This window comes from Danio aesculapii, chromosome 21, assembly GCF_903798145.1.
Source record: "Danio aesculapii chromosome 21, fDanAes4.1, whole genome shotgun sequence".
NCBI lineage: Eukaryota > Metazoa > Chordata > Actinopteri > Cypriniformes > Danionidae > Danio > Danio aesculapii.
In genome coordinates, this window is record NC_079455.1 from 9947516 (window position 1) to 9967197 (window position 19682).

General features: G+C 34.8%; 1 protein-coding gene across 1 annotated transcript in view; it reads right to left on the minus strand.

The window, feature by feature from the left end:
* chm (CHM Rab escort protein) overlaps positions 1-19682 on the minus strand; it is a 122749-nt gene that overhangs the window by 11511 nt on the left and 91556 nt on the right. The window contains exon 13 of the mRNA XM_056446654.1: positions 6842-6952. Coding sequence (XP_056302629.1) covers positions 6842-6952 — 111 coding nt within the window. The remainder of the gene's footprint in view (positions 1-6841; positions 6953-19682) is intronic.

A 19682-nucleotide genomic window follows, 5' to 3' on the forward strand; every position in this document is an offset into this window, starting at 1 on the left:
AACTGACGCATCTCCGCGTATGCGCAGAGAACACGCGCGCCTCTCGCACGCGCTGCTCGCGCACACGCTGCTCTACTTCTGAGAGTCCCGGTAGTAAACATGCGCGCCAAAAAAGCAGGCTGCTTGTTACGTGCCGCTCATGCATTGTAAAACCGGCGTAACAGCCTTTTTTGTTTTGCAAGTGGACAAAACTAAAGTTTAAACATTATGATGGTGATCTTACTTAGCATGCCTCCTGATAGATTTTTTGTATGAAGCAAAAAGGAGGGATGACGAGTCAAGAGGTAAGACTTAACAAACCTAATTATCTGCCATGTGTCAAGTCTAGAACAGATAATCCTATAACACATCTTTATTTTTTTTATTGAATTGTCTATAGGATTTCATTCAAATGAAATTAATATTTATGCAAAAGTAATTTCTTGAAGGATCTTAGCATATCACTCCAGTTGTCTTAACATTGTTTTCCAGTTACATTTAAGATTATTTTGAATAATAATTGTATAATAATAGGAATACTTTTATTTATAATAAATATAATATACTAAGGGGGTACGTGCCCCAGTAGAGCTTTATGTCTAGCAACGCCCCTGCGTTCACCTATATTGCATGTCTTTGAACTGTGGGGGAAACCGGAGCACCCAGAGGAAACCCACGCGAACACTGGGAGAACATGCAAACTCCACACAGAAATTCCAACTGGTCCAGCTGGTTCTTGTTGCCTCTAACATTGTTATTTAAATAACATTGTTATTGTTTAAATAACTTTCTTTATTGTTTTTTAAACATTCAAACACAATGACTTACAAATTCTGACCTACAAACATTGACAACAATTGGCAATAATCAGGGTCCATACACATTTTTATTACTAAAATTCCATGACTTTTCCAAGACTTTCAAGTAAATTTTCAAGACCTAATGTTTCATGCAATGTCTACATATGCGTGGTAAAAAACAATACATGTTAAAAATTAATTACAGCATATCGTAAAACACGCAACAATCTATTTAGTTTCGATTTATATTTATTCATTCACTTTTCAGCTTAGTCCCTTTATTAATCTGGGGTCGCCACAGACAATTTTAGCTTACCCAATTCACCTATAGCGCATGTCTTTGGACTGCAGGGGAAACCGAAGCACCCAGAGGAAACCCACACAAACACGAGGAGAACATGCAAACTCCACACAGAAATACCAACTGACCCAGCCAAGGCTCGAACCAGCAACCTTCTTGCAGTGAGGCAATTGTGTTACCCACTGCCCCACTGTGATACCCAATTTATATTTATATCTGTGTTAAATTGATTTAGATAATGCTAAAACTGCACTAATAATGTGAGAGTATGTGATTGGCAAAGGACAGAAAAAAGTAAAGGCAACTAACTTAAATTCAAGTATACAGATATCTGTTTTCCACGACTTTTACAAAACTTTGTAGGTTTTTCTGTTTTTCCAAAACTTTCCCAGGCCTGGAAAATGCCATGTCACAATTTCATGACTTTTCAAGGTTTATAAAATAATAAAAGATGCCATATACCAACAATACATAAAAAAGGAAAATAATAATAATAGATAAATACAATAAGTTAATAATACAATAAGTTAATAATAATAATAATAATAATAATAATAATAATAATAATAATATATATATATATATATATATATATATATATATATATAAATTCAAATCAAAAACAAAATGGTGACCTTCAGTTTTAATCTAAATTAGTCTCATCCTCTTCGATTTAAATTGCCTGTAGAATTTATGTCTTTAAAATAATCCATGAAAGGTTGCCAGATTTCATAGAATTTGTCTTCTTTTTTTTTATATAAATTTCTGAAAAAAAAGCAGCTTGAAGGGCATCTGCTGTGTAAAACATATGCTGGATAAGTTGGCGGTTCATTCTGCTGCGATGACCTCTGATGAATAAAGGGACTAAGCAGAAGGAAAATTACATCTGAACTGTCTAAGCTAACTGAGTGTATTAAAGATGTTAAAGACAGGATGACCAACAATTTTCTTTGCTTAAACTCAGACAAAACAGAATGATTACTTATTGGGCCTAAATCGTGTACACAGCAGATCTCACAACTTGACTTGCAATTAGAGGAATACAAGGTAAGCGTTAGCTCTACTATAAAAGATCTGGGTGTCATATTAGACAGCAACTTAACTTTTGAAAATCATATATCCCACGTCACAAAAACTGCTTTCTTTTATCTAAGAAATATCGCTAAGTTACGAAGCATGCTATCCATCTCAGATGCAGAAAAGCTAGTTCATGCTTTTATGACTTCTAGGCTGGATTACTGTAATGCTCTGTTTGCTGGTTGCCCAGCATCCTCTATTAACAAACTTCAGCTAGTACAAAATACAGCTGCCAGAGTTCTTACCAGGTGCAGAAAATATGACCATATCACACCAATTTAACCCTCCTTACACTGGGTGCCTGTTAAGTTTCGTATTGATTTTAAAATATTACTTCTTACCTATAAGCTTTAAATAATCTAGCTCCTGTTTCTCTAACCAACCTTCTGTCTCGCTACAATCCAACTCGCTCTTTAAGATCTCAAAACTCAGAGCTTCTGGTAGTACCTAGAATAGCAAAGTCGAGTAAAGGAGGTTGAGCCCTCTCATTTATGGCTCCTAAACTCTGGAATAGCTTTCCTGATAATGTCCGAGGCTCAGATACACTCTCGCAGTTCAAAACTAGATCTTTTTAGTAAAGCATACACACAATGCATCACATAGAAGTATGATGCATGAATGTGCTTCATGCATCCTGAGCAGCTTCTGTGGTGGTTAGAGAGCATGAGTCTGATTCTTGTGAGACCAGGGACAGACAAGTCTTCGCTGACATCCGGCGTTCTCCAGCCTCTGGCGCCTAGACTGCAGCTCTGCACAAGACGTTTGGCCATAGGAGAAATGGTCGTGCCCAACTGAGCCTGGTTTCTCTCGAGGTTTTTAATCCTTTACTTTCGCCAATTGGTGAAGTTTTTTCCTCGCCGCTGTTGCCACTGGCTTGCATGGTTCGGGACTTCCAGAGCTGCGCATCGATGGATTTGCTCTTCTGTGTTTGGACTTTCAGCAGTAAATATTAAACCACATTGAACTGAACTAAACAGAACTTCAACTCTGAAAACTGAACTGACACTGTTTCAATTTACTATAATCTTCTATGTGAAGCTGCTTTGACACAATCTACATTGTAAAAACACTATACAAATGAAGGTGAATTGAATTGCATTGAAAAATGAATGAATGAACGAACAAGGTTAGAATGAAATATAAAGTAAAATACATTTTGGAGAAATCGGAACTTTAGAAATTTAGATTTTTGTTATCAATGTTATTATTTTGCAAAATTTTATATCAGTTAAAAATGATTTTAGTGTAAATCTAGTTGTCATACATGAGACATAATCTTTTTAATGGGTTTAAAATCTTCAATAAAACATGCACTTGCTGCTGTGATTTGTTTTGTTTGGCTCCATCATGATCTAAACCAGCACACACACACACACACGCAGACCGCACTTTGACTATGGGGATGAATGAAGATCTGCCCAGGTGACTTTGTCTCTCTGACCTGTTCTGGCCCACTGCTCTTCTTATCTAGCGATTCATCCTCAAGACCTCTGCCAGTATTTGTTCTGACATTTTAATTAAAATAGTACTAGCTCATTCCTGTGATAAAAAGGCAGTGTGTCGCCCAGCAGGGCCACGCACCCCGCAGCGGCCCCGCACCTGAGCACACATGCTTACACACACAAACAATTACAACCATTCTATTTAGTCGAGCCAAAGAAGTACTTCAGTTCAAAATAAGAATCAATATAAAAAGGAATTGCTTCAGAGGAGAGTGCGTGAATGACTGGAAAGTGATAAAGATTAAAGGTGTGGTAAAATGATTGAGTTTGTTAGATGAGGATGTCCATAGATTTGATGACCTTGATCCTACTGCCATTAAAGTTCAACGAAAATGAAAGTTGTCATCATTTGCTCACCCTTCACTTGTTCCAAACCTATTTGAGTTTCTTTCTTCTATTGTCACAATAAATATTTTGAAAAATGATAGTTGCTGGGAACCACTGACTTCCATAGCATTTTGTTCCTGGTATGGATGTCAATTGGCATTCTTCAAAATATCTTCTTTTGTGTTCGACAGAAGAAAGAAACTCTTAAATTAACTCTAAATTTACTAAACTCAAAATTTTTGGGTGAATAAAACATTTAAACATCGGTGTATATTGCGCAATATATTGAAAAGAGTGAAACATCGCAGATGGGCTTATTGCGGTAAGCACAAGTAAAAATGCTGGCTTTCTTGTCCAAATATCTCTAGCGATTTTTTTTTTATGCTCAAATATGACTACACAATGAAGCAATGTTTCGAAAGCCATAAGACTGCTTGAAATAATGACATAATATTTAGATGTTTCTGTTTATATGATTATATTACATAATTTGTATTACATTATTGATGTTGATAAAACTATACTAGTGATGAAACGTAATTTTTTAGTTTAGTTTTTTAGTTAAAATGTCTGATTTGTTTTATGCCACAGTAAAACACGGCTTGGAAATGTTCATTCAAGTTGTAGTGAAGCTTTCTATTCCCTGAAATAGTAGAAAACATGTTTATGCTTAATACACTTTAGAAATGCAACATGGATGAAAAAAACAACTTTAGATGAAGAAAGAACAGAAGGAAGGAAAGGAAGAAAAAGAAAAAGAAAGAAAAAATGAAAGAAAGAAAGAAAGAAGGAAGGAAGGAAGGGAAAGGGAAAAAGGAAGGAAGAAAGAAAGAAACAAAAGGAAGAAAGAAAAAGAAACGAAAAGAACAAAGAAAGAAAGAAGAAAGAAAGAAAGAAAGAAAGAAAGAAAGAAAGAAAGAAAGAAAGAAAGAAAGAAAGAAAGAAAAAAGCAAAAGAAAAAAGAAATAAGGAAAAAATAAATAAAAAGAAGGAATGCGGAAAGGATGGAAAAGAAAAGAAACAGAAACGAATGAAACAAAAAGAAGAAAGAAGGAAAGGAAAGAAAAGGAGGAAGGAAGAAAGGAAAGGAAGGAAAAGGATTGAAGGAAGAAAGGAAGAAATGAAAGAAAGAAAGAAAGAAAGAAAGAAAGAAAGAAAGAAAGAAAGAAAGAAAACACAGAACTAAAAGAAAAAAGAAAAAAAAGAAAGAAAAGAGAAGAAAGAAAGAAAAAAGGACAAGAAAAGAAAAAGAAACAAAGAAGAAATAAACGAAAGAAAGAAGATAAGGAAGGAAAAGAAAAGGAAAAAGAAGGAAATAAAGAAAAAAGAAAGAAGTAAAGGAAAAAATAAGAAAGAAGAAAAGAAAGAAATAAAGAAAAAAAAGAAAAAGAAATGAAAAGAAGAAAGAAGAAAGAAAGAAAGAAAGAAGGAAAGAAGAAAAAAGAAAAAGAAACGAAAAGAAGAAAGAAGAAAGAAAGAAAGAAGAAAGAAAGAAAGAATGAAAAAGGAAGAAAGAAACAGAAACGAAAGGAACAAAGAAAGAAAAGAAAGAAAAGAAAGAAAGAAAAAGAATGAAAGAAAGAAAAAAAGTCAAAGAAAATAGAAAGAAGGAAAAAAAATTAACGAAAAGAAGAAAGAAAAAAAAGAAACAAACAAACAAAGAAAAAAGGAATGAGGAAAGGATGGGAAAAAAGAAACAGAAACAAAAAAAACAACAAAAAGAAAAAAAGACGGGAAGGAAAGGAAGGGAAGAAAGGAAGGAAGGAAAGGAAGGGAAAGGATTGAAGGAAGAAAGGAGGGAAGGAACGAAAGGAAGAAAGAGTGAAAAAGTAAGAATGAAAGAAAGAAAGAAATGAGGAAAGAAAGAAAAAGCTAATTTTTAGCCAACTTGTGCTTACAATAAATCATCACAATAGAATCACAATCATTTTAAAAGTCAATCTAAATCTTATAGAATACATTTTATTTTTACATGTCACTCCGCCTCTTTATTTAAAAGATTCACTGTTCAATAGTGACTCATTGAAAATAATGTGATCATTAGCCTTATTAACACAAACTAAATATAAAAAAACATTAAAAAAAATTTTCAATTATTGATAAAAAAAAAAAAAAGAATTAAATATATAGTTTGTTTATTAGAGGGCCTTTGAGGGCCACTCTTCTCAAATGAATCTCAAATCAATACACTATAATAATTGAATCCAAACGTCTAAATCAGCCATTTAAAATTAACCATACATCCCTTCATTAACACCACAGAAGACATTAAAGGATGATGAATGTCTCTTTGATTGGCTCAGTTACTGTATAAGGATGTGCGCACTTTATCTTACAAAAAAGAGGTTTGTCAGGCTACACTAACACAATAAAAACATCTTGAAAAGTTGTATTGCCATTTAGTTCCTACACTGACATTTTATCACAAGTAAACGGGTCTTCTTTTGGAATCAATGTGATTCTACCCTCGTGATCTGAAGGTAACGTGAGGTCATATGTGACAGTTCGTGCTCAGATTCACTCTGAAGGAGCCAAGCAGACCCTGACAGAGCATAATGGGAATCAATGGGAGCAGCGCCTGGCCCCTGCCTGCCACACCACCATCAATATCAATCACTGTTATCGCCAATAACGTCTCCGTGTAAGCCCTTCACTGAATGTCACAGCAATACCAGATCTTTCTTCTTTAAAGAGAAGAAGAGATGATCTCTCTTTGACACGGACGGCAAGGTTAGTTAAGTACTGTTAGCAGGATGTATGGTGGATCTGTATGGCCAATCGGGGGCTGAAGATGTTAATGGGTTTAAATGATGGGGAGTTTTAACTGGAAGTGTAGGAGCTAGGTTGAGTCTTACCTTCTGAAGGATCTTCTCCGGGAGTGGTGGGAACGTCAAATAATTGAGATACAACTGGAGCAAGATCTTGCTGGGCCGTACCAGACGATGAACAGGTCAAGTGGACCAAACCTGTTTGGTAAGAGATCACAAAATTCATATAAAAATATATAAATAATATACTATTTTGTGTAAAAAATGCAATAAACACACTGTATTACAAGGTTATAATAGTTTTAGATTTTTTATTAGCTTTTTATTTATTTATTTACTTTAATATATTTCGTTTGAACTTTTTGTTTTTAAATTCAGTTAATTTTAATACGTTTTTAGAGGATTTTATTAGTTTCTATATTTGTGGTGGCTTGAGAAAGCCAACATACTGTTATACTATATTAACTTCTTCTTCTGAGAATAACTTCTAGTCAAATAAGTTTTATTGAAGACACAGATTCAGAAGAAAAGATTTGTGTTTACATATGTTGTCCACATATAACATAGGCAAAGCAAATAAGAAAAAAAGGAAAAACAACATGAAAATCACAATATTTATTAAAAAAAACCCCCAAAAAAAACCCACATAACAAGCAAACCTGTTACAAAGACATGGGGTCCATTCTTCATACCTCGCTTAAATGATCCAAGATGATTTGGCAGATCCTGGATCTTTTAATCTTGATAACTGATTTCTGGCTAAATTGGTTCTTCAAACAAGTTCGCGAATTAGATTAAATGTCTGGATAAACTGATCTGAGATCGCTGCAGGTGTTGTGAAGGACAGATCTATCGATCCACGAAATCATGATCAGCAATGCAACGATTGGCAGACTGCACAGCAGCGTTATGACACCATCTGATTAATATTCAATTATCCATGTGAGCTAAATTACATAAAATTTGTAGTAAATAGTTTGTTAAATATGATACGCAATAACTTTCCACATTTGTTGTGGGCTGCATCCTTTATACTTTCATGTGTCAAGAGTATTTAGCAATTTATTTAGTTTTACATTTTAGATCGGATTTTCTTTTCTATAGCCTAGGCCTATTTTAGTTTCTTAATTGGCGTAAGGAATTTAAATTAATTTTGCATCAAAAAAGCAAATTTTGCATCATTTTGATATTGGTAAAGGTGTCTGTGACTTTTTAAAAGCATCAAATCACCAGCATATTAGCTGTCAAACATGCATAACTGCATAATTTATTATTCCTTTATAAAAACAAACAAACAAAAAACTGTTGAATATTGTGCATGTCTATTATCTTACAGAAATTGTACTAAAGCTGGATCGGTACCTTTAAATAGTGCGCATTTGGATCTAAAAAATCCATATTAATAAATGTTCTCTTTAATCCCCTTGGGGAGAACCACCCCGTTTTTGTACTTTTATTTACTAAGTTTATTTATTTTCAAACTTATATGTATATAAACATAAATATTATTAATTATTTAATATTAAATATTAGTAATTATTATAAATGTGTATATATAAACTTTTTTTTTTAACTATTTTACTTTTTTCCAAAATGTATATAATCTATAGATTACTACTGTAAGAAAATATCAGCATGTGGATTATACTTCCAGTATTACCTTTGCTTGAACTGACCCGATCTAATCCTGTTTACATGAAATGAGCCTGCTCCCTAGCAGGTTTGAGCTACCAGAACTGTTGCTATGATAACAACTCTCGGAAGAGTTTTGAAGAACGAAGCAACCTTGGATCGTATCAAATCGTCAATAATCAAATCTAGATAATTGAGTAATAACGAGCAGCTTTGGGACACTCTGACCATTGTTTGATTCATCTCATTCCAACCTACAGGCAGAAACTGAAAACAGCCAAACCTGTATTAAGATCTGTGAAAAGATGGACTAACGAAACAGAGCGGGATCTACAAGCCTGTTTCGACCTCACTGACTGGAGTGTTTTTGAAGCTGCTGCAAACGATCTGGATGAGCTCACAGAGACTGTAACATCTTTTATCAGTTTCTGTGAAGACGTGTGCATTCCTACCAGGACTCAACTCACATACAACAATGACAAACCATGGTTCACTGTAAAACTCAGACAGCTACATCAGGCCAAGGAGGTTGCTTATAGGAATGGGGATAGGGCCTTATATAAGCAGGCCAAATACACACTGGAAAAGGAGATCAGAGTCGCAAAAAGGAACTATTCTGAAAAACTAAGGAGTCAGTTCTCTTCCAGCGACTCAGCATCTGTGTGGAAAAGTCTTAAAAAAACATCACAAACTACAAGACACCATCCCCCAGCACTGTAGACAATGAACGACTTGCAAACGATCTGAATAAGTTTTACTGCCGATTTGAGAAAACCCCCCACACCCACTCTAAACTGCTCTTCACGCCACCATTAACACCTCCACCACCCCCCGCCTCCCCCATACCGGCCCTACACTTCAGTGAAGAGGAGGTGCGCCAGGTCTTCCGGAAACAGAAGAGGAAAAAAGCACCAGGCCCAGATTTTATAACACCAGCCTGTTTAAAATCCTGTGCTGACCAACTGGCCCCCATCTTCACCCTGATCTTCAACAGATCACTGGAGCTGTGTGAAGTGTCCTCCTGCCCCAAACGCTCCACCATCATCCCCATCCCAAAGAAACCCAAACTTACAGGACTAAATGACTACAGACCGGTGGCACTAACATCTGTGGTCATGAAATCTTTTGAAAAACTGGTGCTGGCCCACCTGAAGGACATCACTGAACCCGCACTGGACTCTCTTCAGTTTGCCTACAGAGCAAACAGGTCTGTGGATGATGCAGTAAATATGGGACTGCATTATGCTCTGCAACACCTAGACAGACCAGGGACCTACGTGAGGATCTTGTTTGTTGACTTCAGCTCGGCGTTTAACACTATCATCCCAAAACGTCTCCTGCCCAAATTAACTCAGCTCTCTGTGCCCACCTCTGTCTGTCAGTGGACCAACAGCTTCCTAACGGACAGGCAGCAGCTGGTGAAGCTGGGAAAATTCTCATCTAGTATCCGCACAATAAGCACTGGCGCCCCCCAGGGGTGTGTCCTCTCCCCACTGATCTTCTCCCTGTACACGAATGACTGCACTTTAAAAGACTCCTCTGTGAAGCTCTTGAAGTTTGCAGACGACACCACACTTATCGGCCTCATTCAGGACGGTGACGAGTCTGCTTACAGACAGGAGGTTAAGGAGTTGGCTGTCTGGTGCAGTCACAACAACCTGGAGCTCAACACGCTCAAAACAGTGGAGATGATAGTGGACTTCAGGAGAAACCCCCCTGCTCTCCCCCCACTGAGCATCATGGACAGCATTGTGGCAGCAGTGGAGTCATTCAGGTTCCTGGGCACCACCATCTCTTAAGACCTGAAGTGGGACACTCACATTGACTCCATTGTCAAAAAAGCTCAACAGAGGCTGTACTTTCTTCGTCAGCTGAGGAAGTTTAACCTCCCAAAGGAGCTGCTGAAACAGTTCTACACCTCCATCCTTGAATCAGTCATCTGCACATCAATAACTGTCTGGTTTAGCTCAGGTACTAAATACGACCTCCAAAGAATACGTCGAATAGTTTGGACTGCTGAGCGAATCACTGGAACAACCCTTCTTACTCCCCAAGAACTGTACTTATCCAGAGCGAGCAGAAGGGCTGCCAAAATCACTCTGGACCCCTCACACCCAGCACACTGCCTCTTTGAACTTTTACCTTCTGGTCGACGGTACAGAGCACTGCGCACCAGAACAGCCCGACACAGAAACAGTTTCTTCCCTCAGGCAATCCATCTCATGAACACTTGATGATAATAATTGTGGAGCCAACATCACTACTTGCCATACACTTTTATACACATATACACTTATTTAACAACACACTTTACATGCCAATTTGCACATAACAGCTGCACATATAACGTTGTATATAGTAATAAACATGTACATACACTTGTCAATCTGTATATTTGCACTCACTACTTCTATTTTTTAAAATATATTTATTATCTGTTTTTTGTCCTGTCTCTGTAATTCTGTTGCACTGTAGAAGCTCTGTCACGAAAACAAATTCCTCGTATGTGTGAACATACCTGGCAATAAAGCTCTTTCTGATTCTGATTCTGATATTAAAACATTACAGTTTACAAATTATGCATTATTATTAGAGTTTTTTTTTTCAAGGTAACAGATAAAAGGATTCCAAATTTTGTCAATTTGTTCAAGTTTTCTTTTCAAGAAATATCTATTTTGCTCAAGATGTAACATAGAGGCAATTTCTCCAAGCCACAGTTTACATGTAGGGGATTCCTTTTTTACCAAAACAGTAGCAGTAGCTTCTTGGCAGTAGTTAAGCAGTATGAGAGCATTTTATGTTGTGTATTTAACAACAAATGCGCTTGTTCAGAGAATCCTACTTCTGAGACTAATTTCTATATACATCTCCTCCTAGATCGTTCATATTACAACCACCAAACTTACCCCAAACTGGTCTGACTCGGGTTGCTATATCTTTTCCAACTGACCCGACTTACAGTTTTCCGAAAACTGACCTGGAAAATTTGGAAAAGTTCCACTGACTTAACATTAGATCAAACTTTATGACCTCATAACTTCGCGCCAAAAATGTCTGTCATAAGTGTGTGCTCGGGTCATATTCAATGCTGTCACCGTGCTGCTGTCATGTCCAGTGGTTGTAAAAAAAATAAAATAAACTGACAACAACAGGAATATTTGCACTAATGCTATTTTTACACTGCTCTGTACAACATTTCATCTTCAATGACAAATGTTTACATGTACAGTATTTATATTTGATCCAATATTTGCACAACATCCGTAGTGTACTGATCGGCGTTACTGTTGCTTGTCCTGTCTTGTCTGTCCTGTGTTACTTGCGCTAGTTGTTGCACAAACCGCACTTTGCGGTCTTATTCTTATTTATTTTTGTTTAAGTTTATCTTAACTTTTATTTCATTCTTCAAAATTTTTATAGTAGTGTGTAGTCCTGTGTTATGTTGTCAATTTATGCTGTTTGATGTAGCACCTTGGTCCTGGAGGATCATTGTTTTGTTTCACTGTGTACTGCACTGTATTGACTGGACTTGTTTTTGTTTTTTGGCCGGAGGAGGACTGGCATGAACTGGCTGTCATCACGATTACAGACTCGGAGGTTACGTACAGGTCAAACACTGAAATTGGCAACGCGAAGTAAATAGATTTACTTCTAAAAGGCTTACGCATTAAATACATTTACAAAGATGAAAATGAAGGACGTTTTTATTACAATTTTAGTTAAAGTTCATTTTGTATATACACAATACAGTTTCAGTTAGTTCTAGTTTTTAAAAAAACTCTTGTTTTTATTTTTATTTTAATTAATTAAAATGTTTTCTCGATTCTAGTTTTTGTTTTTTCAATTGTTTTCGTTAACTATAATAACCTTGCTGTATTATATATAAATTCTCTAAAATATGAAGTGCTATTTAATAAAAGCAGTAAAATAAAAAGAATACGAGTAAATGTAAAAAAAATAAATAAATAAAAGTACATCTCTCCTTCCATTGTGATCTCTGCCTCTCTCTACATATACAGTGCTCAGCATAAATGAGTACAGCCCATTTGGAAAATGTTTATTTTTGTTAATTTCTCAGTGAATAGGTAATATATTTTTGTGCATTTGAAAAAAAACATATTTATTAAACAGATATATTTAGTAAAATAATATTTTAGTCACAGAACATCTTTAGAAATAGAAAGATAATACATCTAAACGCAAAATATTGGTAAAAAAATTACAAACTAAAAAATTTCAACAATTTTAAACATTTTATATTTATTATTTAATATTTTTCCCTAACATATAAATGCGGGTGTATTAATTTTGGACCATTACCATAAGTTGTTTTGAAAATTGCTCCAGATTTGGCTTCCGTACTGACTAATCTAATGCTTCTGCACAAATATAATGTTGTAAAACTTCTTTTACAAAATATTAATGTAAATGAGAGATATGTTGAGCACTGTATACTGTATATTGTGTTTTTGATTACCATCAAAAAACTTGGCTGACAAAAAGATTTCAAATATTTACAAGCAGTTTTGTTATGATATTTGTATTGTAATATATTATAATAGTGGATTATGACAAAATAAGTCTGTTTATTTTTTTTTCATTTATGCCACCCAAAAAACATTTCAAAAATCGTAAACAAAAGCATTTGATGTATGAAAGTGCTCAGCATAGTTGAGTACACCTCATTTTGAAAATATTTTTATTAATTTCTCAGTGAATAAAGGCAATGTATTTTGGTGCATTTAAACAAAACAGATTTATTAAACAGATATATTTATTAAAATAATATTTTAGTAAACAAACATACTTAGAAATTAAAAAATAATTAAATTCAAGCAAAATATTGCGAAAAAACCCTACAAAATTTTAACTGTTTAAATTTTTTTGCTTCTCTTGATTTTTTCTCATTTTAAAATTTGTATTTAATATTTTTCTATAACATATACATTTGGGTGTACTAGTTTTTGGACTGTTCTCGTAAGTTATTTTGTTAGATAAGCTCCAGATTTGGCCTCAGTACTAACTAATCTAATGTATATGCACAAATATAATATTGCATAGCTTCCTATTAAAAATATGAATTTAAAAGATAGATTTGTGAGGGGTGTACTTATATATGCTGAGCACTATATATTTATGTAATTGAATTTTTTTTCTTTTTCATTTTTGTCTGTATTATGACAAACATACAAAAAAGTATCATTATTGAATATGTATTATTATTAGATATTGAAAGGAAGTGAAGTTTGCCACAGCCATATCACCCTGTAGCCCAAGACCGGTTACTCACTGAAGCTAAGCAGGGCTGAGGCTCGTCAGTACCTGGATGGGAGACCGCATGGGAAAATTAGCTTGCTGTTGGAAGTGGCGTTAGTGAGGCCAGCAGGGGGTGCTCAACCTGCAGACTGTGTGAGTACTTATGCCCCAGTATAGTGAAGGGGACACTATGCTGTCAGTGAGCGCCGTCTTTTGGATGAGAAGTTAAACCGAGGTCCTGACTCTCTGTGGTCATTAAAAATCCCATAGCACTTTTAGGGGTGTAACCTCAGTGTCCTGGCCAAATTCCCTCCATTGGCCCTTACTCATCATGGCTTATCAATGATCCCCATCCACTGAATTGGCTCTATCTCTCCACTGTGTGGGGAGCGCACTGGCGTCGTTGTGCTGTGGCTGCTGTCGCATCATCCAAGTGGATGCTGCACACTGGTGGTGGTGTGGAGAAACCCCTCCTTCATGATTGTGAAGCGCTTTGGGTGTATGGCCATACACGATAAATGCGCTATATAAATACACATTACATTACATAGTTGAAGTTAATGGTGGGGGTTAGGGGAGCCTTACTGCGAAAGGTCCACAAATCAAACTGGGGTCGCCAGCAGTGCAGTTGCGCTATATGTTGGCCCACTGACCAATAAGCTATATCATTGCCAAAATAACTATATTGTATTTTTAAATGAATGAACAGGAATGAATTTGACCTTCCCTGCACATGAATATAACTGCATTAGGAAACATGTCAGAAAATCTGCTTCATCCTGCTCCCTTTCAAATTGGTTAATACAGTTGACGTCAGAATTATTAGCCCCCTTTGAATTTTCTTTTCTTTCTTTTTTATTTCCCAAATGATGTTTAACAGAGCAAGGAAATTGTCACAGTATGTCTGATAATATTTTTTCCTCTGGAGAAAGTCTTATTTGTTTTATTTTGGCTAGAATAAAAGCACTTTTAATTAAAAAAAAAACATTAAGGTCAAAATTATTAACCCCTTTAAGCAATTTCTTTTTTTCGATAGTCTACATCGTATACCCATGGTTATACAATAACTTGCCTAATTACCCTAACCTGCCTAGTTAACCTAATTAACCTAGTTAAGCCTTTAAATGTCACTTTAAGCTGTATAGAAGTGTCTTTAAAAATACCTAGTCAAAAATTATTTACTGTCATCATGACAAAGATAAAAGAAATCTGTTATTAGAAATGAGTTGTTAAAACTATTATGTTTAGAAATAAACAGGGGGGCTAACTTCAACTGTATATTTTTGAGTTTACACAGATCATTTTTGGTGATCATGATAAAATGTATTTGTTCGAATAAATTATACTGTTGGAAATAAATGAAGCATTGAATTGAGTATGGCAATCTGGGCTAAGAGAGTGTAGGGGTATTTCTCAGTACTGAGTTGCAGCTGGAAGGATATCCGCTGCGTAAAACATTTGCCGGAACAGTTGGAGGTTCATTCTGCTGCGGCTGGACTGGACTGACATTGTTTCAATTTACTATAATTTACTAGAATACTTTGACTCAATCTACATTGTAAAAGTGCTATAGAAAATCTTTTGAACTGAATTGAACCGAAAATAATTGGCGATCTCTGAAATAGACTAAGATGAAGGAGAACGAACAAACAAACAAACAAATCTGGGCTAACATCCTGAAGGATAACTGAAGAACTACAGTAAGACTCTTAAAGTACACATGAAAGCGATCCAAAAGAAGGGTGAAAAAAGAAATGGGCAGCAAAATTCAAAACAACAAATCTCATTCCTCACGAAGGTCTGAGAAGTTCTACTAAGTGGGGTTTGTAGAAATGTCCTGGATAATCCCGAGAGTTCACACACACCACTTGCAGGCTTATCATTACTTCTTCAGTGGTCTGCGGTACAATACTGTGTGTATGAGGATCAAAGAAAAGAATTGTAGTGTAGGCAGCTCAGGGCGGCATGCAGGCTCTGTGTCACACAATGGAGAGGTGCACAGATGTAGGCATCTCCAGTGGGACAGGAGGTGCAGCTTTGCTAAAGGCTCTAAAGACACACGGGACACAAGCCGACTTTGAAAAAAAAAACGTCTTGCTACAGCCAAGATACTCTAGAGGTTGATTTTAAAAGTCCTGGAGAGTTAAAAGTTAACACTTTTGCAGTGCAAGGTGGATTAATACCATGTTATGGAGATATACTATTTTGTATAGAATCTTGAACAAAATATACAGTTAAAGGCTTCGAAAATGTATTTGTCATCCTGTGAAATTTTATTTTAAAACATTTTTTGCAAGAGCTGTTTAACGGAGATTTTTTAAAACAAATTTTTACACACAATAGTGTTATTAACTATAATTTCTAACTTATTTCGTCTTTACCATGATGACAGTAGGAATGGGATGACGCATTAAAAAAATTTTCATTTATTATGGTTCGGAACCATATTACCCAACATTTGTCTCATTTGGCAATATCGCAACTGCGTTGTAAAGTCTGTTGCCAGATTTAAGGCTGATTTATACTTTCGCCTGGTGCTGCGTCACCTGACCTCTGCTGACTTTGCATGCGCCTCATAAAATGGTTGAGTCTTTTATACGTGATGCGTTCGCCGTATAAAACTTTAAAACAACAGGGGGTGGTCAAAAGAAACGGAGCGTAAAATCGAACAGATAAACAGAGAAGTAGAAAATTCCAGAACTACGTCATTTCATTAATATCAGTCAAGATTTTTAAACTAATTGTTTTTTATTATTTTAATAAGTTATTTTAATGATTACAAAGATTTTTTTGCTATTCAAGAATTTTTTTTATCAAACTTTGATGCATCACATGATTTTGTTAATATCTCGGACAGTTCTACCTATTAAGTTTCTTAAAATATTAATGAACATGGGTTGCTCTACAAATAAATATATATTTTTATTATGGAAAGAATAAAAGCAAAAAAAAGGTACACTTACTAAAAAAATACAGATGCTTTTTTAAAATTCTTATGAAAAAATGTTTTATTACTTATGAAAAAATGCTTATTTCTTATGTCAGACAGATCGCACTATTATGTTTTCTCTTCTTTTTCATTTTTTTATAACTGTTTTATTGCTTATTATTTTATTTATTTTTTTTACCATTTTATTATCTGTTTTTATTTCTCTTATACTTGTCTCTTTTATTCCTGTTTATGTAAAGCACATTGAATTGCATGAAATGTGCTATATAAATTGAGTATGAGTATGAAATGTGCTATATAAATAAACTTGCCCTGCCTTGCCTATTATTATTATTTAGCTCACTCAATTCACACATTACTGTCTGGCTCGTTTGTGTTCTCTACTTATATGCTAAAAAAGGCAATAATGGTCCAACATTCCTGACCATTATCACATATAAAGCCTAGAAAGACAGGGCATTAGTAAACTGATCAAATATTCTTTTTCAGTCTTCAAAGAAATAATTCGTTATTCATTTTAGTTTTGGAACTATTAAAATGTTTTAAATTAAAAATTATAATAAATACATCAGTGTAAAACCTATGGATGGTGAAAAAAGCATATTCTGTAATTGTTCATTAAAACCACCTGGGCCTCCACTTTTGCCATGGCCTCTCTTTTTGCTTTTACAAACTTATCCCTCAAGTTTTTCTAAACTTTTTAACAAAACATTTTCTTGAAATTCCTCCTTTTCCACTGCTGTTGCAATTTCTAGCCAAGAATTATTGGTCATCTGGTTATTCTATGATCACTCATGGATGGATTATAAAGATGTCTGTACAGTCGTACCTGTTTCAGATAAAATCTCTTCAATGTGATTCATATTCAAATCAAATGAAATGTGACACTGCGTGCACGGTTGGCTTGAGTCTTAAAAAATTTAGTGTGCTCCGCCAGCCGAAAGCAGTACCAAAGCAACCCTCCACAAACACAGCAATGACGTCACATTTGCCACGCGCACTCAAGCTCACACGTATTTAAAAAATAATTGGCGAAATAACAAAACAGAAGGCTGATGGGAGATTGGTTTGAAGTAAGCATGTTAGGAATGCGTGTGTTTTGTTTGATTCATATGTTTTTTCGTTTCTTTTTGGTGTCATTTGACAGGCACGAGAGTGTTTGGAGTGTTTAATTATCTGACTGCACACTCAATTCGTCAGCTTGAAGCATTTTATTCACGGTTTAACTTTCATCCAGTGTTTACAGCATCTCTTACACGGTTAATGCTGAAACACAGTTAACTCATGTGATTCAAGTTTTATCAGTTTAAATGTCCCATGAAATTACAATAAAAAATTTTTAGATGTTCATTTTATTCTGGTAGTTTTAAGGATATCTATAATCTAGAGTAGATTATCTAGAATTCTAGTGACCTTAAAATCTACTTTTAAAAGATTAAAACTGCTTTTATTTCAGCCAAACTAAAATCACTATAAGAAAAATACTGTGTAAATTTCCTTGCTCTGTTAAACATCACTTTGAAAATATCTTAAAAAGAATACAATTTTCACAGAAGGGTTAATAATGTTTCCTTCAACTATGTCATAGATGCCCAAACTAGGGCCCGCAGGCCAAAGTTAGTCTATAGTAACCTTTTATTTGGCCCGCCATCCCATCTGAGAAGAGAGGAAGAATGATGGGGATGGTTTAGAGATTGTCATTTACAATCTATGTAACCTTTTTTGTTTGTTTTATTGTTAAAAGGTCTACAGACAATTCCTTTGTCTTCATGCTTGGTTTGTGCATTGACTTGCTCTGTCAACCCTGGGACCTTATATAGACAGGTGTATGCCTTTTCAAATCATGTCAAATCAACTAAATTTACCACAGGTGAACTCCAATTAAGCTGCTGAAACATCTCAAGAATGATCAGTGGAAACAGAATGAACCTGAGCTCAAATTAGGGCTTTACGGCAAAAGCTGTGAATACTGATGCACATGTGATTTTTTTTTACATTTTTTATTTTTAATAAATTTGCAACAATTTCAACAAATCTTTTTTTAAATTGTCATTATGGGGTATTGTGTGTACAATTGTGAGGAAATAAATTAATTTAATCTATTTTGGAATCAGGCTGTAACATAAAAAAAATGTGGAAAAAGTGAAGTGCTATGAATACTTTCCGAATGCACTATATATATACGTATATATATATATATATATATATATATATATATATATATATATATATATATATATATATAAATATATATGTATATCTCCGAGTGAAAACTTTTATGTGAGCAATAATAAATTAAATATAAACCATGTTTATTTTTTTTTACAGAATTTCAAACATGTGAAAAAGAATAGTTTAAAGTAGCCAGCAGAATAGCAGGCATGTGACATTCTCAAACTCCCATGGCACTATTACTGCTGAATCTTTTTTTTCCACAGAGCATTTATTATTATTATTATTATTACAGTATTTTAAAACATGACAAAAAAAATTAAAAGATTGTCAAACTTTAGAATTGTCCCCTTTATGGTAGCATATACTATTGTAAATATAATGTATGCCAGTACAGTATATCTACACACACACACAAACATATTTTGGCTGAAACTGTCTTCGTAACCTCATTCAAAATATTGTATGTATTTACATTATAAAAACAGCAACTGAGACAATTTTTGATCCATATACCAACTTCAAAGGTGTTTTTGTGAAAATGACCTTAAAAGAGAGAATTTAGAACTTTAAATACTAACAGTTAGCCTAAGTTGAATAGGCTAGGAAGCAAAATCTGCTGCCGTGTTTTGAATAAGGCTGGCAGGACCATCAACTTGTTTAACAATTAGTAATCGATATGTGAATTCATATTGTTTGCTATTCAGTTTGATGGCACTAGTGGCTCAAAAACGGCATGTTTCACCTTTATCACTTCTACAATCAGTGGTGTTGGAGTAACTGTGAGTCCTTGAGGACACATTCAACATACCTAGCAGTGAAACTAAAGCAGTTGTGTCAAAAGTGGTTAACGATAAATAAAGACCATCTTCTCCTCTGAACGCATGTCTGTCACGCTCATCATCATCCGCTGATTGC